The 24,835-nt window shown below is 37.6% G+C and overlaps 2 protein-coding genes across 4 annotated transcripts; one reads left to right on the forward strand and one right to left on the reverse strand.

Moving 5' to 3' along the window:
• Positions 1 to 3,769: 3,769 nt before the first annotated feature.
• LOC306988393 (uncharacterized protein) lies at positions 3,770 to 11,624 on the forward strand. Of its 2 annotated transcripts, XR_013795390.1 has the most exons (6): positions 3,770 to 3,841; positions 6,616 to 6,751; positions 6,987 to 8,286; positions 8,887 to 8,969; positions 9,797 to 10,069; positions 10,145 to 11,624. XR_013795390.1 is itself a non-coding variant. In XM_079593351.1 (5 exons), the coding sequence occupies exons 2-5, from the start codon at positions 6,697 to 6,699 to the stop codon at positions 9,886 to 9,888; spliced, it is 1,530 nt and encodes a 509-aa protein (XP_079449477.1). In that variant the 5' UTR covers positions 3,770 to 3,841; positions 6,616 to 6,696; the 3' UTR covers positions 9,889 to 11,624. The 2 variants fall into 2 exon arrangements, 1 of the variants encoding a protein (XP_079449477.1); XM_079593351.1 differs by having other exon boundaries at positions 9,797 to 11,624.
• A 33-nt stretch (positions 11,625 to 11,657) lies between these two features.
• On the reverse strand, positions 11,658 to 24,834 carry LOC306988385 (NLR family CARD domain-containing protein 3-like). Of its 2 annotated transcripts, none has more exons than XM_079593328.1 (9): positions 24,570 to 24,834; positions 22,149 to 22,237; positions 21,054 to 21,169; positions 20,917 to 20,953; positions 19,026 to 20,817; positions 17,904 to 18,251; positions 15,710 to 15,865; positions 14,206 to 14,252; positions 11,658 to 13,467 (listed from the first exon to the last, which is right to left on the reverse strand). In XM_079593328.1, exons 1-9 carry the CDS (start codon positions 24,653 to 24,655, stop codon positions 12,923 to 12,925), a joined length of 3,216 nt encoding a protein of 1,071 aa, XP_079449454.1. In that variant the 5' UTR covers positions 24,656 to 24,834; the 3' UTR covers positions 11,658 to 12,922. The 2 variants fall into 2 exon arrangements, with proteins under 2 accessions (XP_079449454.1, XP_079449455.1); XM_079593329.1 differs by having other exon boundaries at positions 13,299 to 13,467; positions 14,206 to 14,238.
• Position 24,835: the final 1 nt, after the last annotated feature.

Raw genomic sequence — 24,835 nt, forward strand, 5'->3', positions numbered from 1 at the left:
AGCGGTTCCACCAAAAAAGAGAAAGAGGAGTTCATACCTCTCTCCTTGTCCTGAATGGCTCCATGCAGATCCATCTGTGAGGGGGAAGAGACTCAAAGTGGACCTGTTGAAAAATGGAAACAATCAACAGCCTGTTAAACTCAGGAAATCAAGAACCTCTGTGCTGAACACATGTGCATTTGATGCTTTTTGTCAATGTTTATGTTGTGCTTTCTGCGATAGTGTCACTTTTGAAAATATTGTTCGCAATGAGGATTCCAACAACCTCCTCCAGCTAGTAAAATCCATCACCACAAAGGGTCTGAATGCACAGGCCTACATACAGAGGGCAGAGCTGCTGAGTGAAATATTCAAAGCTGTCCGACTGAAGTCTGGTGCTCTCCAAATCGATGCACAATGCCACATCTCCACTATCATTGAAAAGTCAATGACAAAACGCGCTTGTGTTTCATTAACAAAACAGTGCTCCTCACAGTATTGTGGTCTCAGCAAACAAGTCACTAGGGAAATTGCATTTGTTTGTACTTCTGTTGCTGTACTGCAGGCTTCTGGCATGGCTCATCTTCAGACCGCGGTGGAAGAAGGCCTTGACCTTCCTGAGTCCCCCTGCCTCAGGCCGATCCAAAGTCCGTCACAGTGTCCCTCTGCAATCAAGACAGATGCCTCAGGAAAAGCGCTCTGTGCAGGGAAAGTTTCGCACAGTTACAGTCTGGGAGAACTTATGTGGATTGATACTGACCTGGGAAGCAACTCCACCGAATTTCCTTTACATGAATTTCCCTCCAATCTGATGCTCCAAGGAAAGAGATTTACTTTAAGGGCAGTCATTGCTTTTAGGGGAGGCTTAACCCAGGATGCTCTTGGACATTATGTGGCCTACTGCAGGAGGTCTCCATGTGTCTGGGAGATGTATGACGACCTGAGAAGTGGAGTGACAGGAGTGTCAGATAAAAACAAAATATGCCCACATGCTGTATTTTACACAAAAGACTGATTGCACTATTTTAATTTAATTTCACAAGTTAAATTATTTTTGTTGAAATGTTTGTATGCCATACACCCTTGTTTTCCTACTCCTGTTAGGAGAAGTAGTGTGCCATTTTATGGAAGTTTGCACTCAAGTCTATTATTTTGTGTGGTATTTTTGGTTTGAAGACGAATAGTAACTTGTCAGTATTAAGTGTTTTTAAGTTTTTAAAGGTCTTTTTTTTTGTTAATGGATGTTCGATAGTACATAATTAAATTTCAAAAGTTAAATCATTTTGACTTAATTGAGTCATGAGTTTCCACACACACACACACACACACACACACACACACACACACACACACACACACACACACACACACACACACAAAAGTTAGACTTTTTTTAATGTTTCTCAAAGACATCCCTTCTGTTCACCAAGGCTGTATTTATTTGATCAAAAATAGTGATATTGTGAAATATTATTTCAATGTAATACTGCTGTTTAATATGTGAATATACAGTGAAGTGTAATTTATTCCTGTAATCAAAGCTGAATTTTCAGCATCATTACTCCAGTCTTCTGTGTCACATGATTCTTCAGAAATCAGTAGGCTATAATATGTTGATGTTATGAATTTGATGCTTAAGAAACATTATCAATGTTGAAAATAGTTGTGCTGCTTAATATTGTTATTTTTTCCCCCTTCTGGAAACCAAGATATACAACAATTCAAAGGTTTTGGTTAAGTAATGTATAGGCTATATAAAAAAATATATACTTTTATTTAGCAATGACGTTTAAATTAATCAAAAGTGAAAAAAGTATCATGGTTTCCACAAAAATATTAAGCATCCAAAACCCACGCAATGGGTATTCAACATTGATAAAAAAAATAAGAACCTTTATTAACTGAGCACCAATAATAATTGAGCACACAATCAACATTTTACTATGATTTCTAAAGAATCATGTGACACTGAATACTGGAGTAATGATACAGAAAATCCAGCTTTGACATCACAGGAATAAATGACATTGTAATTATATTAAAACAGAAAATAGCTATTTTAAAAAGTGTAATAATATTTCACAATATCAGTGTATGTTTGATAAAAAAAAAATCAGCCTTGGTGAGCTTAAGAGACATAAAAAGAAAGAAAGAAGAATCAAAAATTTTGACCCAGACACACACACAGCAAATATGCTATGTAAACACAGCAAACAGATAGGCCTATGGTGCGACAATTTTTATATTATTTTATTAACAAAACACAACATACAGTGAGTAAAAACACTTACCTTGGAGTTTGTTACATCCACACATCCTGTGACCCGCAGTGTCCAGTTAAGTGAACATGATTTGGTTTGCCGTGGTCTTTCTTGTTACTTCAACTGTAGCGTCTGATATTTAAAAACCCGATGCATGCAGCACAAACGCAACTTTTACCGGCACAAACCAGCACAAACGGAGCACAAACGAACGAGACCATTTTGGGTGAATTTGGAGCATGTGGGGGGCTGAGTGAACTCAGAATGACCTAAAAATATTATTTTAATATCTCAAAAACCGAAGCAGCTCAAACGAAACGTTTTACTGCACAAACCAGCACAAACGGAGCACAAACGACCGAGGCTATTTTGGGTGAATTTGGAGCATGTGGGGGGGCTGAGTGACGTCATCGACATATAATTCAATTATTAATATTTCAAAACCCGACGCAGCACAAAATAAACATTTAACAGCACAAAACAGCACAAACGGAGCACAAACGATTGCGTCTATTTTGGGTGAATTTGGATCATGTGGGGGGCTGGTGACGTCATCGTCTATAATTCAATGTCTGATATTTTAAAACCCGATGCAGCACAAACGAAAATTGTACCGGCACAAACCAGCACAAACGAAGCACAAACGAACGAGACTATTTTAAGTGAATTTGGACCATGTGGGGGGCTGAGTGACCTCAGAATGACCTAAAAATATAATTTTTAATATCTAAAAAACCGAAGCAGCACAAACAAAACTTTTTACAGCACAAACCAGCACAAACGGAGCACAAACGATTGAGCCTATTTTGACGACGTTTTTCGTTGGGTGGGGGGCCAACTTCACGCAGGTTGTTGCAAAGTGTCAATGCTCGAGAGGCGGTGAGGTGGGCTTCAGGTGTGTGTGTGCAAATCGAAAACTCAGGTTAAACCAAGCTGACTGCAAAACCCGCCCTCCCCGGGGATCTAACAGGATAGGTAAGACGCCCCCACTCCTTAGTATAAGTGACTAAAAATTAGAAAAACAGTTTTAGCTTAACTAACAAAATTAACATTTATTTCTACTGCATGAATTGAAATTATTCTCTTTTCTTTGTTTTCACAGGAAGTGTAAAAAAACAATTTCAAGTGCAGACAAATCAAAGTGAAATAAAAATGTTGAAAATAATAAAGAGAGAAAATAAACAAATTTGTGTCAGTTTCAGTTCAAACTTAACAAAATAGCAATCAGTGTCACTTATTGTAAGTAGACTGAAAGTTTCACAGTTCACTCCAGTTAACTCAACCTTTCAAATAGGCTAAAGTTCACTTTAATTCGGCTCAAAAATCCAAAGATTCAGTTCAAAAATCCAGGGAAAGAAATGAAGTTATACTCTGTCCACTTTTGAGTTCATGGGTCCAAAAAAAGTTCAGGTATGTGCACAAAAGAAAGTTTATGAATCCCTTTGCAGGAAAATCACAGTTCCATAAAAGATAACTGCACGATTGAACAGTTCAGTTTATACATGTCTATGTTTCTGTATTACACTTTCGCCTCACTCTGATGACGTCACTTCTAGTCTCTAGAGCCCTCGCTCTACAGCGAGCGAGCAGTCACATCTGAGGTGAGTTCACGGCGTTTCGTATATTTACTGAATCATAAACGAATTTAACATTTTATTCTGGATCACTTCTGTATTGTTTTAATTGCCGCTATTTGTGTGTCTTCTCTGGGTTGTGTTGACTGAAATAAACATTTAGCTTAGCGCTATGTTAATTGAGACCTCAGCGATTGTGTGTGTTTTTGTATAGTGTGAATGATAGTTTCAATGTTTTGACGTTATAATGTCGATATTCATCAGTGCTGCAACAGACACTTGAAGGCAAACCTGCAGTCTTAGCCGAAAAAACCTAAAGGCTAACCTGATGCACATGCAGGGTCGAGGCCGTTTTTGTTTAATGGATGATGGAGAGGCTTCACAATTGCTGAATAAACCGCTTTTCTAAGGAAATTGTAATGATTCGACTGCCTGTCCTAATCTCTGACATGTTTTACGGTAAACAATACCTTTGTTGGGACCTAGCCTATGCAGATTTTACTATAAGGAAGATATAATTTTATTAGAGCAGAATAGGACTCATTTATGGCATTACCACCAGCAAATGTGTAGCAGTATTTAATAATAGGCGTTGTGTAGGCTAATATTGAGTTATATTGCCTGAAGAAAATAAAACATATCTTTCTTTGGCTTTCGACTTGAATTGTAATGATTATGAATGCCATGTGTGCCTATAATGCTGATGTAATGCATTTTTATGAATAAAGAGAAACTGATTAATTTAATTATAAATATTATAATATATTGTATGCTGTTTAATGAAAATAAAACGTGTTCTCTCTATGGCTACTACTTTTCAACAGATAAATTAGACTTGAATTGTAATGATTTATGACTGCCATATGCCTAGTAGTGATATTTTAATGAATAAAGGTGACCAGAAATATCTAAATGATAATAAATACAAAAAAAATATTTTATGGCAAGATTTCTACAATTAAATTACAGTAAACATTTTAGTGACTAGTATCACTGCTATGTATGCCCAATAAAGCTTTTTTTTTAACTGAACAGATTCAAATCTGATCTTAAATGTGGTTTTATGCGCACTGCATTGGCCAGTAATTTGCAGCTAATAGAGCAATTCACACTTTTTTTCCACTCATTAAAACACCCTCCACAAACATTGCAGTACTGTACATTTACTAGTGATATACCACCAAATATATAATTTTATTTGCAAGACGAACGAAAAAATAAGGTCATCAGATTTCTTCTGATGATTATGTAAGGCTTGTTGTAGGACTGTCTATGTTAACCTCTTATTTGCAAGTCAATTCTTTCACCTCATTCATTATGCCGATGTCTTCAGATCACCTGTAAACTGCTACTTAAAGCTCAATTTATTGGTGTCAACAGATTGAGTCAACCTACATGATTATCACTTTTGATACAAAATATAATCAATAAATCTATGAACAGCATTTATTCCATTTAGTCTGATGAAACCATTTTTCATGCAAAAATAAAACAATAAAAATCAATGAACAAAACCAAAAAATGTAGTTATTTTTATTTTTGCTTATCTGTACATATAATTATTTTTCTTTCTTTTGAGTTTCTTCAAAAAATGGGAAAAAATGGTCAAAAATAACAATAGATACAATTAGAAATATGTAGTAGAATAAATATGGTCATTAAAGAGGGACAGTCCAGTTCCAACTGGTTACAAAAAAGAAAGAAAAAAAGATATGATCTGTGAGTTTTTAATGCGTATCCACCAAAGGTGGCCAGAGGGTCAGAGGTCTATGAGAGGCGTCCATTCTCCGGAAGACATCAGCCCTGCTTCTTAAGTAGGTGCGCTGTTCCAGTCATAATGTATAATTCAAAAGTTGTTTAAACAGATACATTTTTGGAGACCTTTGCTGATTCCAATTTAGCAAGATGCAGTTTTTTTAAATGTATGAATATATGCCAATCCTTTTTACAGATAGGGTCGAGTGTACTGTCCAGTTCCATCCCAAAGAGATATCGTTTAGACGTAATGTCCAATGGGGTTTCCAAAATTTGGTCATCAAATCGTGCCCTCTTTCCAAATTTTTTTATGTTTACTAAAACATTTTCAATTTTTTTTTTTCTATAGATACATCCTGTATATGTTTTGCATCGGCGATATCTTGATGATACATTAGGATACATTTTACACAGACAAAGTGGGATTAGGTACATCCTGTGCATAGATTTGTTATTTTGTTACAGGATAATGAGGTGAAAACATTCTTACATATAGTCCCCCAGTGGTCTTCATCAAAGTTAACCCAAGGTTACATTTTTAAGTGAGGCCTGGAAAGATTTATGATGGTCTAAATAAAAGAGCAAATATAGAGATTTCCCCTTTTAATGTTGTTGAATTCACCAGAATCTCCTCTATCTTGGACCACTCCAGTGATAGTTGCCCTGCCTTTTCAAAAGTGGTTACTAATATTTGTAAAACTAATATTTTTGAATCTTGAACTCAGCAATTGGTAAACAAAATTTGAAACTGGTATATACCATGTTCTTTCCACTTTATCACAAGGATTTTCCAAGAGCGAGTTAACATAGCAATTTTCACTCTTTCAGTTTCAGTTTAAAAAAAAAAAAATATTCGAATATTTTTTTCTATATTTCTTTGTCAGTATGCCCATATTGCAGATAAAGGTAAGAATAAAAAAAAGTGGATACAAATGAATTTGTTTCAAAAACATTCAGTAATTTCACATTTATAAACATTTCAAATGTGTGTATTAATGAAACCGTTGATTTAATAACTGATTTCTTTTTCATTTTGTTTTTTATAGATTTTCTCTTAGGATCACAATTTACCAATAAATGCTGGAATATTCCTATCTAGTGAAGATTTTATGAGGTTATGAAAGAACATGAGTGATCCAGAACCCTGCAGAATAAAACATGAAGATACTGAAGAACAAAGAGGTTGGTGTTTATTCCTGATTCTTTATTAATGATGCTGAAGATCATTAAGATTATAAAACTTCAAGTTCATCAGATTTAGTCGTTTTAGTTAGATAAGTCATATAACATGTGAAATTACATTGAAGTTGCAAATAATATACCAAACACTTTCCATAAGCAGGGTACTAGTAATGTCATGTTCTCTTTTTGAGTATTTCATGTTTAAAAAATAAAGATTTTTTTACTTTCATCCAAGACATTATGGAAGAGAACAAGGAGAGTGAAGAAATTAGTGAAGCGGAAGAAAAATGTGTCAAAACTACAGAAAGTTGCTCACAGACTGAAAGTAATTTTGAACTGAAAAAAGAAGCCAAAAATTTGTTCACCTGCCCTCCTTGTGGAAAGAGTTTCCCATACAAGAAAAGTCTTAAACTTCACATAAGAATTCATAGTGGAGAGAAGCCTTTCACATGTGATCAGTGCGGGAAGAGCTTCACACTAAGAGGAAACCTTAAGAAACACACAGCAATCCACACTGGAGAGAAGCCGCACACATGTGATCAGTGTGGGAAGAGTTTCTCACGAAAAGGAAACCTTAAAGAACACATGAAAATCCACAATGGAGAGAAGCCGTACACATGTGATCAGTGTGGTAAAAACTTTAGTGAGGAAGATGCACTGAAGATCCACTTGAACGTTCATTCAAAAGAGAAGCCTCATGTGTGTCCTTTGTGTGGAAAAAACTTCAGTCAGCTGGTTGGTTTAAAATTACACCTGAAAAGACACAGTGGTGTGAAGAATTATTTGTGCTTTGATTGTGGGAAGACCTTTTTTAAAAATGTTGAATTGAAAAAGCACCAGAGAACTCACACTGGAGAAAAACCTTACAAGTGTTCACACTGCGACAAGAGATTCAGTCAGTTGGGTAACATGAAAACTCACGAGAAGACCCACACTGGAGAGAAACCGTACACATGTGATCAGTGTGGGAAGAGCTTCACACAAAAAGGAACCCTTAATGATCACATGAACATCCACACTGGAGAGAAGCCGTACATATGTGAGCAGTGTGGGATGAGTTTCAAACATGTAAGCGCTTTTAAATCGCATCTGTATTCTCATTCTGGAGAAAGAACATTTTTCTGTGATCAGTGTGGTAAAAACTTTTTTGGGGCAGATACCCTGAAGAAGCACCTGAGAGTTCATGCAAAGGAGAAGCCTTACGTGTGTTCTTCATGTGGAAAGAGTTTTAAATGGCTGGGCGCTTTTAAAATACACCAGAAAATACATACTGGTTTTAAAGCTCATGCATGCGTTGAGTGTTTGAGGACATTTGCTACACCTAACAAATTGAAACGTCATCAGAGAATTCACACGGGAGAAAAACCTTACAAGTGTTCACACTGTGACATGAGATTCAATCAGTCACAGCATCTGAAAGCACACGAGAGGATCCACACCGGAGAGAAGCCGTATCACTGCCATGCATGTCGGAAGAGTTTCACTCAGTTAGCTACTCTACTCACCCATACAAAAAACAGTTGTCCAAAGTCAAGGTAAGTACTTCATTTCTTTCAGAATCTGCACTTTCAGGTGTGACACTGCATCCTCTTCAAATATGCGATAAGAGGAAAACATCTCCTGTATAAATCTGAGTTTGTCTAACTGCTGCAGTGTATGGAAGGACATATTTTTAAATGCTTAGTTTCTATTATACATATTATACATCGTTATGATAGGTAGCCCCGCCTTCCGGGAAAATTCATTGGTCATAAATCCCTCTCCACATAACATTGTTCAACATCAGATATGCTTCGGTCGGTTGTTATTGTGCCACATCGTGCAGCATTATGACTGGAATCACAGTAATATTGTCATGTCACATACAGTACGGTTGGGACATGATGTGAGATTCAGATAAACTCAAAAATGGATATCAAAGTGAAACAGCAAAATTATTTAGATTTGACAAGTTATGAAAATAAATGTGTTGCTGTGGCTTTAACAAAAAAATTATGATCCAAGTTATCCAGCATTACTAATCTTGAGTCACATGATCAATGCAAGTACATGTGATTAGTCACTAAGAAAGAGTGCAGAATCTGAAATGTTCAATATCTATCTTGCGTAAATTTTTTTGTAAACTGTTTTTGCAGAACAATGACAGAGATCACAGTTACTCTGGAAGAAGATGACGTTGAGGAGTGGAAAGTTCTTCATGATACTGAAAAACAAAGAGGTTGGTGTTTATTCTTGATTTCTTGGTAATAATGCTGAAGGCTCACTAGATATAGTGGCTGAGATCATCATTTGATCAAAGTGAGGTGCATGTTTGGCTGCAACCTTGATCAAAATGAAACTACAAATATTTTCATGGAAAAACATTTATCACATATAGTACAATACAAATTGACAACTGATAGCACATAAAAACTAAAATTAATTGATTATGTACGTTTGGGAAAAAGCCCAAAATGTAATGCATGCCCTTTCACTCCAAATGAGGAATTTTCTCACTCTTTTTTGGGAGTGTATTAATTTCCAGGCATCTTTGATCAGAAAGAGTGGGAACCCTGATAAATGGGCTGGCCAATAACATAAGCTTAGGGTCACATGTCTATAGCTACAAATGCATAGTGTATTTGAGATAATTTGGTGGCATTAGCGCAGTGAACCTGACTCAATCTAAAAACTTAACGTATATGCAGCATGAATAACTAAACTTTCAAATTGTGAATGGGTATTAAACAGAAAAAAAGAGAAGAGCCTCCCTTTTAAATAACCAAGGCTTTCAATCTCTAAAGGGCAAGCTCACTAAATTCTGTACTCCGCGAAAACTCCCATTAATTCTTAATTGTACAATGAATATTTTATTTACATTGTGTTTACACTTTGTTGGTTAAAATGAAAAGATTGGCATTAAAAAAACAAAACAAAACCGTGTGCTTTTTCAGCAGTTGAGCAGTTGTCTACTTTCTATTATTACATCATGCCCTTTCCCTTCACATTTCTCTCTGTTTTTTTTCATGATTTACTGAAAATTAAAGCATTTTACTTTCCTTTTAGACCTGATGGAAAGTGAAGAACTGAGTGAAGCGGACGGGAAAATTCACGTCAATACTGGAGAAAGATCATTGAGTTGCTCAGACTGGAAGTAATTTTTTTACTAAAACAAAGAGTAGAAAAAAACCCTGCTCACATCTTGGAAACAGTTTCCCATACAAAAAAAGTATTAAACTTCAAATTCCTTTCACATGTGATCAGTGCGGGAGGACTTTCACACTAAAAGGAAACTTAAAAACCACATGAAAATCCACGCTAGACAGAAGCCGCACACATGTAAGTGCTTTTAATTTACATCTGGAGAAAGACCGTTTAACTGTGATCAGTGTGGTAAAAACTTTTTTTTGGCAGATTCCCTGAGGAAGCACCTGAAAGTTCATTCAAAGAAAAAGTCTCATGTGTGTTCTTTGTGTGGAAAGAGTTTATCACGACGTGGATGGTTTTAAAGTACACCAGAAAAGAGATAGTGGTGTGATGTGCTTTGAGTGTGGGAAGTCCTTGTTTAAAGATTTAGTCAGCTTCAAGTCTTCTGAGGGCAGGTGAGTTGTTCACAGTGCTTCACAATCTCAATTACGGCAACTCCCTCTGGTGTCTGTCTTACATTAAGACAGAGTTATAACAAACTGATGTGATGTAATTTCGAACAAAATCGGGCTAAAACAAAGTTTGTTTTGTGTTCCGGGAGGTCGAAACAGCATGCCAAAGTGAACTTTGGATAAATTCGCTCTGGCTGGAAAACACCTTCATACTGCCATTGGTCCGTAGCGATTAAGTAATAGGTAGGTGTGACTCTAAAAGGCTCCTCCTTCTTTCATGTGGAAATCTTCATTTTAGTGATGGGACGTTTGTCTTTATATACTTTTACTGACTGGGATCTTTGAATCTCATTCAGAAAAATTGACAAATCTTTTTTCCAAGTCATTTCATTTCAGCAGAATAATTAAAATCTTGACATGTTAATAGCCAAATTCCCCACGACATCTAGTTAGCAAACATGATCTCATTTCTATGTAAGCTTGTTTCCGCCACGGAATAAAATAATTAAAAAGATAATTGAGACTTTTTATCTCACAATTCTGTCTTTTTGTCTCAGAATTGCAAGTTATAGAGTCATAATTGTGTCATATATTTACTATATATATTGTGATATATTATACAATTTTGACTTTATAACTCGCAATCCTAAATTTTTTCTGACATATGCAAGTTTATATCTCGCAATTCTGACTTTTTTTTCTCAGAATTGTGTAAAGTCCAATTCTGAGGAAAGAAAAGTATGACTTTACTGACAACTTTGGTCTCAGAATTGAGTTTATACCTCACAATTCTGACTTTATAACTCTAACTCACAAATTTGCCTTCATATCTCGCAATTCTGACTTTTTTACTCGCAATTGTGAAAAATTCTTAGAGTTCGAGTCTTAGAGTTCGAGTCGTTCGTTCATCACGTGACAGCCACATGTTTTGGCAATGCAGTCTGTACATAGACTGTAAAAAAAATAGTCTGTACCAGAAACAGATTTTTCTGTCCCCCCCCCACTAAAAATAATAAATTAAACTAAAATAAAGAGCTAGGGTTTCCATATCTTATATCATATTCTTCTATTATATTTTTTGTTGCATTTTTTCTCTGCATCCTTTTTAGGGTTACCGGAAACAGAAATGTATTTATTTTGTTTGTTCACTAAAAAAAATGTGCTCACCTCTTTTGTCACGTGACCTCTTCCCGGCTCAGTATCTTGCAACAAATACATTAGTATTATTGATTGTATGTTGTATTTGTATAACTACCATATAATTATCAAAAGACATGTGCAATAAACATTCTCTGAAAAAAAAAAAAAAAATCCACCCTGTTCTTTTTCCTGTCAGTCTCTTTTTATTGTCAAATGTTTTTGAGGATCTGTGGTGTGTGTGGGTTTACATGTGACTTCAGTTAAAGAGACTTTATAACTTGTAAACTTTTTATGCAATTTATTATGGACTAATAAGCATTGTGGGTGACTCAAAATGATGCATCCTTAATACATAAATCTACATTTATATTTTCTATATGATTTGTCATTCGAATTAAGACGTCATTCGAATTATAACAAGACGGCGCTTGTTAACGGGACAGCCCAGAAGATATGCAGCCTAGCGATTTAGAAGACCATGTAGTTAGTGTTACTGCTAAATACTTCAAATTGAGCCTGTGAGGAGCCATGCAGAACATCATCAAACTGACACCGACAGACAATACAGAGAAGGTAATTTATGATAAAGAAAATCTCAGCTAAAAGATTCAGTCAATTTTATTATGAAATTCAAACAATAAATACCACTTTTGGCGCTTGTAAATGCGTGACAGATCGTTGTAGCGCCTCAGTTCAACTGATCATCTCTACATGATTAAAAAAAAACTACCTTCAAAAACTCAATTCACTCAATGTTGCCACTTCTGTTTCATTGCTACTTTAATGTGAATTAAAAAACTAAATAAAAAAGAGAATTTTTAAAAAGTGAATCACTTTTATTGAATAAGAATTGATGGAGGCTATTGCATTCATAGAGTGAATAAAATAAAGTTTTTGTTCATCATCATTTGCTCCCCCGTCTTTTTCTTCCTTTATGCCCTTTATATGTCCCTTCCACTCAAAACTGAGTAATTGAACTTCAAAAATAGAAGAAGCCTTTATAGAAACCATTTGACAGCAAGTGAGGAAAGTTTTAAAACAGTTCCTAACCCACCCCCTCGACCGCTTTGACGGGGAGAATTCAAAAACGAGCAGTCATTTAGAACCAGATCAGAAAAGGGACTTAAATCTTAAATCAAGGCCATTTTCGATGGAGTGATGACGCTCTCGTCGAGCGCTAAAAGCCGATGCGGGCAGTACCAAACTGTGGGCTTGGAGACGAGCAGAAAGAAAGAATAGGGCGAACACCAGGCAACAGACGCGTCGCGCGCGACTTCCAAGCCGGAACTGGAAGGCTGAATTCCCATCCAGCCCGCAGGTGAGCTTTCCGTTTCCTCCTGCGCTTTCTCCATAACAATGTTTTCAGTGGTGTATAAAAACCTTACTTAATAAAGCGTTATGTTTTTATTACCTTAGAATGAACCATTTCTATCTACATACACCGCGGGTCCGCTTACAGTGATGCTTGCCTTAAACAGACTGAGCTGTCTGGTTCCTGAATACTGAACGCAGCATAAAGTTTCCGGTCCTCAGGCAAATCTGCATACATGTACAAGAGTTCAGGCTCTGGGCTCAACCTATAGAAGAAAACAGAACCAGCCTTTTGGTCCACGAACACACCGAGTTTTTTGTTGGCCTCTGTTTGAAGTGGTTTAGTTAATGAGTCCGTTTTTTTGTTATGAGCCACACATACATTTTTTGAGCAACATAAACTCCACGACATCTCATTGCGTCCCAGACGTACTGCGTCACTCGCACCCTTTCTCTTGATTCCCTCACAGGCCACGCCCATGTGCACACCTGGCCCGATCACGTCCACCGTAAAGAAGCAGCGTCCTGACAGCGGCTGGCAGCACAGGACCTGGTTGATCTTGTCAAATCTTTTGTCATTAGCAGGAAGCTGTTGTTTCTCTCTCTTACAAACAGCTACGGTGTTGTTCTTGCTCAGATAGAGGTTTTCATTAGCCGTCTGAGGGTCAAAGGTGAGTGCGACGGCATCTAAAACAAAGTGAGATTGATCAGAAAACGTCAGCTTAAACATCAACATCAATTTTGTCTCCAGCAGCGCAGCACATGTGCGTAGATGTGAAATACATTTGGGAAGAAACATGCCATTTCCATCTAAAGCTATTTTAAACAGAATTTCAGTAATTCTTTCATAATTTGAATGCAGGCAGGTTAATTTAAAGAAACACCGTGGTCTGGTTTCACATACAGGGCTTAGATTAAGCCAGGATTAGACCATAGTTAAATTAGGACATTTAAGTAGACCGTTATACATTTTTTTTTTTACTGGTGTGCAGCTTTTATTAACGTGCCTTAGAAAAAAAAAAAAAACATTACTGGTGTGCATCTTGACAAAACAATGGCACTGACATAATTTAAGATATGTCAGTGTAAGTAGCTTTCAGTTAAAACAACTCAAATATGCATTTTAGTCTGGGACTAGACTTGGGTACTAAGTACTTGGGACTAAACCGGTACTAAGTACCAATGTTCTTACTATAGTTACAGTTATTACTATAAGTACATGTAGTAATATGTAACTACATCACCTTAAAATAAAGCGTTACCTTAAGTATTTGTATAAATTCATCTGTCAGACCGCATGACATTTTATAATGAAATGGAAAAGGTATTAAAAATACTGAAGCAGTTACAGCATCTACAAATATGCCTTCACTTATATTCATATACATTTGTGTTGATCCATGTCATGTGTATGTTTAAACTCACATTTGTACAGTCCTGGTTGGTCCTGGCAGACTCCTCCAAAGGAAATTCTGATTAGAGTCAGAAGTAGGGTTAGTATGGGTAATATGTTAAAGGAACACTCCACTTTTTTCAGAAATAGGCTCATTTTCCAACTCCCCCAGAGTTAAACAGTTGAGTTTTACAGTTTTCGAATCCATTCAGCCAATCTCCGGTCTGGCGGTAGCACTTTTAGCAAGTTATGCGTAATATCATTGTGCCTGCTGCACCCACGGTACGGCAGCACAGTTCCTAGCCATATCAGCCTAGAAAATCGCAACTTTTAATTTTCCAGCAGTCTTAGTACACAACGTTACTACAGAAGAGTCAAGTTTTAAATAGGAAAAATAGCAAAACTCTTTGGTCATTTTTGAGAGATGCTAATGGTCTAATCAGATTCAACGATCTATGCTAAGCTATGCTAAAAGTGCTACCGCCAGACCCGGAGATCGGCTGAATAGATAAAAAAAAATGGTAAAACTCAACTGTTTAACTCTAGGGGAGTTGGAAAATGAGCCTATTTCCAAAAAAAGTGGAGTGTTCCTTTAAGACTTTTACACAATAATTGAAACACATTTTAAACATGAATGGATAGTTTCTCATTCCACAACACATTTACATTTTTACCTTTACATTTCATAATTGTCAAATCAACAGCATATAATAAGGATTCCTAAATTAATTTTGGGTCTCATGAAAAGTTCTTCAAAAAGTGTTTTTGAACAAATCTTTTGAAGATGCAGTGTGTAAATTATAGCGACATCTAGTGGCGAGGTTGCGAATTGATACCAACAGAAGTTACGGTGGCCGACCGAAGATGTCATCGTCTGAGACAGCAGAGAGTAGCCAGTTAAGCAATGAGGTTTCTTTACAAAGATAAAGAAATTATATTTACTTATTTATTTAGTAAAAAGATGTTATTGCGAATACTATTGTTACTTGTTCATCATTGTGTCAGTGTTGTATTCGCTGACTTTAGCTAGCTTCTTTGCACGAAGAACAACATAGTGACAAAACATGTCTGTAGTACTTTTTCCGTTTAGGGCTACTGTAGAAACATGGCGGTGCAAAAATGGCTATTTCAATGTAAGGGGACCCGTGGTGTGTGTAGATAGAAATGGCTCATTCTAAGGTAATAACATAACGGTTCATATGTAAGGTCTTTGTACACCACTGCAAACAAAGTTATGTATATGATATTGCATTTGTCAACAAATCCTCCTAAATATTACACAATGCTCCTTTAAGTAAACGATAGTCTCATTCAAGTTCCTACACTGATTTGTGTTTTCCCATCATTGAAGCCTGTTAATTGTGCAGAGACGCTTGCTGATCATCACCTACAGTACTTGTGTAAACAAAGCAGCCAACAGGAAGTATACCTGAATATAACAGTGAATAATTCACTGAATAACTAGGACAAATCAATGGATCCAGTGGATGTTATACCAAACTTCCACATGAACACACAAGATAGATGCTACAGTACCTCAGTGAGGGCAGCTTTGCCTCCAGTAGATGAATTTTCTGTTCCATGATGTTTCCAAGGTCATTATACTGCAGGTCCAGCTCTCTCAAAGAGGATTTGGCTTTCAAAGACGACAGCAACCTAGAAACTCCTTGTTTAATTTGACAGCCTGATAGTCTATAGAGCAAAACAAGATTTTATGTTTAGATCAACTGGTCAATTAATAACATTCATGATATGCATTTGTTTGCCTATTTCAAGGACCAACCAGCTTTGGTTCTGATGGTTTCCTTACATTTTGATATTTATGCATTTAGCAAATGATTTTGCATTCACTCTACACATTGTTTGATCAGAGTGATCCCTGAGAATCAAACCTATGACCTTGGTATGGCTAGTGTCATACTCTACCAGTTAGAGTACATCAAGGATTCCCAAACATTTTGTCTCTTATGAGACATTTTTGTCAGCCAAATCTTAGTCTCAGCCTTAGATTTTACGCCCACGGATCGTTGGCTAAGGGTGCTTTCACATCTGTAGTTCGGTTAATTTGGTCAAGGGAGAAAAATTATACTTTGTAGGCATTTTTCAGGCGTTTTGGTTCCTTTTCACACCACACTGATTGCTCTGGTCCGAATCAGTTGATGAAACGAACCAAAATGCAGTCATGTGACAACATCCACATCACTCGTTGGCCAGATGGGTCTTGAACGTATTTTTACATGTCAGAATTGACGTGGGGGAAAAATCCAACAGAAATCCCACAAGTAAACATAGAAGAGGAAAATCCGACAGACAACACACCGCTTTTTACTATGGAGAGACGACTGCGTGGGCTGATTGTATCCCTAGTCATAGTTTATTATATAGTTTGTCTACGCCATTTTAGGCAAACAATAACATTTGAGAATGAAGCGAGGATGCGGCTTGAAAATAATGTTTTATGCAATGCACGCGGCGAGTCACTTCACGAGGAGGCGATGCGTGCATTAATGTTGCTAAACAGTGACATAATGCACAGCGTGGCTGACTACGGCAGCTGGTTTAGTCCAAAAATGTGCAGTTCTTTGGCAGTTGGGTCTGTTCGAGGTCGGATCACGTTCTCACCAAAAACGAACCGCTCCAGAGTCTGTTTGAAAGCGTGGTCCGCTTTTGGTGCGCACCCGAGTGCGTTTGCTGCATTCACACCTGCCCAAACGAACCGCACCAAGGGGGAAAACGAACTCTAGTGCGATTCAACCGAACTAAATGAGGCAGGTGTCAAAGCACCCTAAGTGTCTGATGCATAAGGCACACAAAATGGGAAACACTTCAGGAGTTTCAAAATCGTTATCTGATTGGTTGAATTCTACAGGATTTCCAGGAGATGTGCGTGTCATGTTCTTTAACGGTCCGCCTGGAAGCAAAGCCGCTGGGATGCCAAATCCCCTCATGGAAGAAGAATGCCATTGTGTTTACTATGTCATAGTTACATCAATGTAACTATGACAATGAGCGCTTATCAGGACCAGCCAAACGCTGGATTTTCAAAAAGTTTATGAATTTCGTGGGTCCATATGTCCATAAACTATTTTAATAATGTGCCTTAGAAAAAAATATACTACTGGTATGTATCTTGACAAAACAATGGCACTGACATAATTTAAGATTTGTCAGTACAAGTTGCTTTTAGTTAGGCCGTGTGCCTAGGGTCTGAAAACGCTAGGCGCTCTGCTGAAAACGGCGAGCAATGTGCGCTTGAGAGCGCTTTGGGAGCGCAGTTTTTTTTCAGTTGAGACGCTTCGTTGCTATGATACAGAATATCCGTTGGTCGGTGTGGTATTAGTCCCGCCCCTCCTCCACTGTGATTGGAAGGTTGGGTAAAAAGTGACAGTGATGAGTGTGGCGTTTTACACAAAGTTGAACATTCTTCAACTCTCGGCGACCTGTAAAAAAAGGCGAACGCTCAGCGCTTGAGCGTTAAATACTCGCTCAGCGCCTCGTTACGCTCCTGGCGTTCTAAAAACGCGTCGCTCCCATTGAAAAAACACGCCAGCTGCAGAATAACTTATTCGATGTATGCCGGTCTGTTATCTTAGGGACATCGACTTTACATTTTCACGTTGCTTTACATGTTGGTCAAATGTCCTCTTGGGCGGTCCTTGGCCACCCTTACATAATCTTATTTAACGGTTTATTTTACCCATCCCTGATGTGTGTAGTTAGTTTTACTTACTTCAAAACCTCAAGATGACACTTGGCACTCCGCAGCCCAGCTGAGAGAATCTCCACTCCTAGATCTCCTACATTATTGTCGCTGAGGTCCAGGATTTTCAGATTCACATTTGGTCCTGAAAGCACATCCTTGATCAGCTCCATGTCCTGACTATGGAGGTTGTTGTGGCTGAGGTTTAGCATCTGAATCTGGCATTTGGGATCACAGAGGGCCTTAGAAAGCTGCTTCACTGCAGACAGTCCCAGACTATTGTGGCTCAGATCAAGATGAGTCAGGTGAGAGTTTGGAGAGGTCAGGAAAGACACCAGGATATCACAGTGTTTCTCTGTAAAGCCGCTTCCTTCGAGTCTGTCAATATTGAATTTAAACGGTTAGTTTTGCATTTAAACCCTGTTGCAAACTTGCATTTATACCCTGTTACGGTAACAATTGTCCATTTAAACAGTTACACTAAGGCCTAGGACACAGTAGATGATTTTCAAATCTTAACCAAATTTAAAACTATGGGAGACCACAGACATAAGGGCAGTTTCAACTGATTATAATCCTCTGAATGCACACACTAGACGACTCGTCCGGACCACGCACACCTCTCGAAATTTTCACAGTAAGACGAGATCTCACAGAGACTCGCGAGATCAAACTTGACTTGAGAAGACAAAACAAATGGAGGACGATCAGTGTGGTCAGCTAGTTCTCCTTACGTGAGTTTTGTTTTACGGGGAGAAAAACTAAGGAGAAAAAAAAGAATATGGGTGATCTTTCTCAATACTACTCTATCATGGTATGTTTGTGGCTGCCAAGTTTCAGCTATAGAAGCACGCACCATCCGGTTGGAGAAGCTTGTTCGATCTCATTGGCTATTGTGGGTATAACGTCAGAGGCAGCCCGATCAAGGGTTGGGATCGTGCAGGCTCCAACGTGATCAGGAGCAGTGAAATTATCGTAATGACACCACACAATTGAGGAATTTTCCGACAAAAAGTTGTTTGAGACAAGCCTTGAATATGCAAATCGGGCTCAAAATCTGGCTTAAAATCTTCAAGTGTGTCTCCAGCCTAACTTTGACTGGGAATATTTAATGATACATTCTGAAGATTTTCACAGCGTCATAATACTTACCGAGCCTTTCTGAAGCACTTGATGGCTGGAGAGAATCTCTGAAATCCTTCTAAAGTTATGTTGTATTTCCTGAGGACAAACTCTTCATGGTCTGTCTCTGACATCACAAACCGGAAAGCCAGAAACGTGCACTGGAACAGTGTAAGGGGCTTTTTAGTCCGTGAGCGTTCGAGATTTTTCATCTGCAAAAAAGAAATGTCTTTGAGCTCCACAAGGCAACGAACAAGACTGAAGCATCTCTCAGGGGTCAGATCTTTCCTCCTCAAAGACTTTATGTACTTTGTCACTTTTTTGTGATCTTCTGAACTACTGCCTTGCAACGGAGGCAGGAATCCTTCAAGTATTTCTCTGCTGGAATCACAAGAAATTCCGAAGAGAAAACAGTTAAAAAGATCCAGGTGTTCATTTTGGCTTTGCACGACCACATCGATCACGCCTTTGAGAAAATCAAACAAATTAGACTGCTGCCCCTCTTTAACTTTAATCAATCCCAGGTTAATCAATCCCATCAGATTTCCTGATAGAAATTCATGAAAAACAAACAAGGCTGCAAAGAATTCCTGGACACTGAGATGGACAAAGCTGTAAAGTTTAGTCCTTCTATATCCAATCTTGTCCTCAGAGACACAGGTTATGATGCCAGGATACTGGAGAGCTTTCTCAGGAGTGATATAATATTTCCTCAAGTCTTCTTTACTGAAGATAGCATTTTTTTCCTTCAGCTCCCAGTATGCCAGCGCTGCCAGGTTCTTAAGCAATGGTTTGTGCTCTATAAGAGCATCTTGTGATGGCAGTTCTTTCCCTTGATATTTGTTGTGGCTTAAGCTGGTCTGATTGTGCAGATAGTGTATAAACATTTCTGTTTGATTTGAGGGCATGTCCCTCTCTTTATTTTGACTCTTCATTATGTTTTTGAGAACAACCGACGAAATCCAACAAAAGAGTGGTATGTGGCACAATATCCAAAGGCTCTTATGAGACTTCAGGTGACAGATGACTTTTTGGGTTAGAGCTGGATCCTCAAACTGCCTCGTGAAGTACTCCTCCTTTTGTTCACATGTGAATCCTCTGATCTGTGTGATGCATCCCCGTCTGAAGATCTCAGATGGAAGCTGTCCAGCTGCCACAGGCCGGCTGGTGATCCACAGGTGTGCAGATGGGAGCAGTTTTCCTCGCAGAAGGTTTACTAGAAGGACATCCAGTGTGTTTTTTTCTGTAACATCTGACAAAATGCTGTCAGCTTGAAAGCTTAAATCATTTTTATATTCATCCAGACCATCTAAGATGAACAGGACTTCTCTATCACAGATCCAGTCAGAGATCTGTCTCGCATCTTTGAACTCTGGGTAAAAGACACAAAGCAGGTCAAAAAGACTCTGGTTTTCTCCCTTATGCAAGTTCAGCTCTCGGAACGGGAGCAGAAAAACAAGCTCTAGATCCTGATTGGCTTCTCCGCTTGCCCAGTCGTGGACAAACTTCTGCACAGTGACCGTTTTTCCGATTCCGGCGATTCCTTTCGTTAAAACAATCTTCATGGGTCCATTGTCATCCAAGGGTGGTTTAAGAATTTCATTGTAGTTAATGACTGTCTGCGCTGATGGGTTTAAATCTTTCGTCTCGATCTGCCATATCTCATGTTCTCTATTGATTGGGTCCGACTCGTCATTGATGATAAAGAGTTGTGTGTAGATCTTATTTAGAGTGACTGACTGTTGTGCACTTCCCTCCAAAATCCTCTCAGAATCCTGCTTCATTCTTAATTTCATCTTATTCTTTATGCTCTGAAGAGTGTCTAAAAATGTTGGAAAGTTATATTATTAACAGGAGCATTGCACTTATGAATGAACAGTTTTATGCAGCAACAGTTTTGAAATGTCTTTCTGGCCCTTACCATTTTTGTTTATTGAGGTAGAGGGAGACACCTGTGGCTGAAAAAACAACAACAACATATACACATAAATATACAGTATTTATGAGCAACTCTGTACAATGTACAAAATTACAGTGTAATAATGATCAGACACTCACCACTTGTAGGGTTATGTTAACACCACCACCTATGTTGCATCCTAGTATTTTTGGAGCATTTATTATGCCACCATTCCTCTGCGTAATTCCGAAGTCCTGATCCTGAAAACACTGATCTGAATTTTGAATTAATGGTTGTCATAGTGATGTAAAACTGTTGTTATTATTATTGATATTATTGATGATTAATAATTTTGTACGGAAGCCCTGGACCGCAAAGTAAAAAAAAAAAATCTGTTTTTTGTTCTTGGAGATTAAAGTCGAAATTTTTTGAGAATAAAGTCAAAATTACGAGAATACAGTCTTCCGTATAGTAGGCTAGTTTTTTTTATTTTTATTTTTGTAAAGAAATGCGCTCGTGAAATCGAACTGCTTTTGACATGGATCTAAATATAATAGTAGCTTTTTGCTTTTATCTGGGCTTTCAACAAAAGGAAATTATACAGGTGCCAATCTACCAACATGGCATTACCATGGCGTTGCCTATAGACGAACACGAAGACTACGCCGGAGTAGTGTCTTCGTCAAGTCACCTTCATTTACATAGCGCTTTTAACAGTATGGATTGTTTCAAATCAGCTTTACAGTGATAATAGAAAAACAGTGAAGTTGCTTAGATCATTAGTCATTAACTTTTGAGCCACTAACACGACGCTCTTCGTGCTCGTCTGGCAATGCCATCTGGGTCGAGAACACAATAGTAACCGTACTGCCCCCCCTCTTCACTGTAAATCCTTTCTGGATACATTTTAAGTGCATCATTCTGTATCCAATCATTTGGCCGGATCCCATGATTTCCTCAGTTATATATTTTGTAACGTCCTATAACAAATGGAAGCTAATGCCATGTTGGTAGATTAGCACCTGTAGAATTTTCTTTTATTGAAAGCCCAGATAAAAGTAAAAAGCTATTATTTTTTTTAGATCCATGTCCGAGGAAGTTCGACTTCACGAGCGCATTTCTTTACACACACACATAGAAAAACTTCTACCGAAGACTTTATTCTCTTAATGTTTTATTTTTTTAACGTTTTTTTATTTTTTACGTTGCTGTTCAGGGCTCTGTAATTTTGTAATTGAGAATTTTTTTCCTACTTTTGATGCGACTCTCTTCCATTTTTAATACTTTTTTCTTTCCACATTCATTTTCCTGCATAGGGTCCTCCAACCTCCCTGTAGTTCCGCTGCAGTAAGATAAACAGTTTATGATCAATTCTTATGTATTATTATTAATGTTTACATTTGACAGCAAATACATACACTACTATTCAAAAGTTTGGAATCTTTAAGATTTATTAATGTTTTTGAAAGAAGTTTCTTATGCTCACCAAAGCTGCATTGATAAAAAACCACTAATTATAAATATTTTTATGGACACATTTTCAGGATTCTTTAATGCATGGAAGGTTCAAAAGAACAGCATTTACTTGAAATAGAAATAGTTTATAACATCATAAATATATTTACAGTCACATTTCGATTGAATGCGTCTTTGCTGAATAAAAGTATTCATTCTTACTTTCCCCAAATCTTAATGGTAGTGCACAAAAATATTAGGCAGCAAAAAAATTTACAACAGTTTAATAATAATAAATGTAAATTGAGCAACAAATCAGCATATTAGAAATCTCAGTTATTAGATGCTTAACATTTCAAGTTTTAAAATGCTTGGTAACATGTTTGTTGACATATCACAACACACTGGCCGACCAATCAGAGCACATCAGGCTTTTCAGAAGGAGAGCTTCAACAAGGCTGTGTTTCTCAATAGCATCATACCGCCCAGCACTAATCATAATATAATTTACTGACGCTTGTTTGCACTGTTGAGGCTCGCGCTGCCTCTCGAGCAGTAGCAGTATTAACATTAAGTGACATGGCATCTGACGCACAGAAGCCAATGGCATGTCACTATGCGTAATGGCACATCTGGTCTCGTGATAATGTCAGTGACACAAGTCACTATCCACTGGCACATGCCAATGAAGACCGGATGTGCCAATACACATAGTGACGTGCCATTGGCTTCTGTGCGTCAGATGATATGTCACTTAAAGGACAATTCCGGTGAAAAATTAACCTAGGGGTAATTAACACATGGTTACCGAGTCGATCGTTCTCTGGGATGTGTTTTCATGATAATCGAATGTAAAGAGTTTTATCTCTAAAAACAGATTAGCTTATAACGCTAGTATATGTGGCTCGACTGGTCGAGACTGTTTTCCAAGATGGCTCCTGCCTGTATACGCGTAATGTACTGTCTTTATAAAGTATCTTCTTATTAAACTGTCTGTACTTACAAAGTTCTCAATGCTTCGGTTTGCATGTAGGGACCCTCATTATGCTAATGTGTTAGTGTGAGGCTATTTTGAGCCTTGTTAGTGGTATTAATAGCGATTTACTTTTACTACTTATATGCCCCATATAGCGTTATAAGCTATTATAAGTTATAATCTGTTTTTAGAGATAAAACTCTTTACATTCGATTATCATGAAAACGCATCCCAGAGAACGATCTAGCTACTCTGTATGTAACCATGTGTTAATTACCCCTAGGTTCATTTTCTCCGGAATTGTCCTTTAGTGTTAATACCGCCTCTCCTCTCGAGGAGAAATCTAAACAAATGAGCGCAGCACTCACACAGAAACTGTTAACATACTGAGTACAAACGTGCAGTGTGTCACAGTGAAGCTATTGAATGTTTAATAATATAAAATGCAGAAGGGTTTGGGGATTTGCACTTTGCAGACGGCCCCTTATTCGGACTGGTCTCTTAATCGTCTGTTTAGAGACAAATTTATATTATAAAGCTCGTTTTGAGGAAAATTGGGATGTAAGTCGTTGTCTAGGTTACCGTGATTGTAAATAGGTGTCGTTTGTGTTTTAACCAGGTTTAGCTCAAGAATATTGATCCGGGAAGTTCGAATAGTAGCTATTGCCAACTTCACTGAACATTTCTTTATATTTGAGTCCAAGTTCAAACACTATGAAACGCTCCATTAACGTACGGAGCTCTGAAGCACTGCCAGAGGGACATTAAACAAGTGTCTGTCCGAGCTCACAACAGGTTTTGCGATCGCAAATATCTTTGTGAGGGAACGCAAAAATAAACTTTGCGAGGGAACGCTGAAGTTTTGCGTGGGAACGCAAAATATTTGAAAAAATAAATATATATATACATATATATAGGCCTCTATATATATATATATATATATATATATATATATATATATATATATATATATATATATATATATATATATATATATATATATATTCTCCCATCAATAAATAAGTAACAATTACATCACCACGTCCCCATAGGGGCTCCGTACATTATTGCCATAACTAGCCTACACAATCACTTTCATTATATTTTAATATTTTAAATGCGTTCATTGTTTCATATTGGGGATATAATGACATTTCAAGCCGGTTTACACACATCATTGTACCTAACACTGTCCCCTTTTCTCAACAACAGTCTGAAACCGGAATGTTAATGGCGTATATACCTGTTCTGCCGCTTGGTCGGTTTCTTCTGTAACGTTAATAAAGGGCAGCTCTTCTCAGTCATATCTTTCATGTTCTCGTGCTCCATCACTAAACATTTGCTTGTGTGTTTGTTTCATAATAGCTTTTAACCTAAACTGTAAAAAGCGCCTCTCCTAAAATGTAGTCGAAAGTTGGAGTGAGGGGAGGAGGGAAAAAAAATGCAGGCAAGCAGGACAGTTCCGTCTTCAGACACCTACGGAATCAAAGGTGGATATCGCGAGATTCA

Source organism: Phoxinus phoxinus (assembly GCF_949152265.1).
Source record: "Phoxinus phoxinus genome assembly, chromosome: 20".
Lineage (NCBI taxonomy): Eukaryota > Metazoa > Chordata > Actinopteri > Cypriniformes > Leuciscidae > Phoxinus > Phoxinus phoxinus.

What these genes read in the sequence shown, in the direction of transcription:
- LOC306988393 (XM_079593351.1), top strand. Translation starts at nt 6,697, where the DNA reads ATGAGTGATCCAGAACCCTGCAGAATAAAACATGAAGATACTGAAGAA. An exon ending in AACAGTTGTCCAAAGTCAAG is followed by an intron (nt 8,287 to 8,886) that starts GTAAGTACTTCA and finishes CTGTTTTTGCAG; the next exon opens with AACAATGACAGAGATCACAG. An exon ending in TGATACTGAAAAACAAAGAG is followed by an intron (nt 8,970 to 9,796) that starts GTTGGTGTTTAT and finishes CTTTCCTTTTAG; the next exon opens with ACCTGATGGAAAGTGAAGAA.
- LOC306988385 (XM_079593328.1), bottom strand. Translation starts at nt 24,655, where the DNA reads ATGGAGCACGAGAACATGAAAGATATGACTGAGAAGAGCTGCCCTTTA. An exon ending in TTAACATAACCCTACAAGTG is followed by an intron (nt 20,954 to 21,053) that starts GTGAGTGTCTGA and finishes TTGTTTTTTCAG; the next exon opens with CCACAGGTGTCTCCCTCTAC. An exon ending in AAGTGCTTCAGAAAGGCTCG is followed by an intron (nt 18,252 to 19,025) that starts GTAAGTATTATG and finishes CAATATTGACAG; the next exon opens with ACTCGAAGGAAGCGGCTTTA.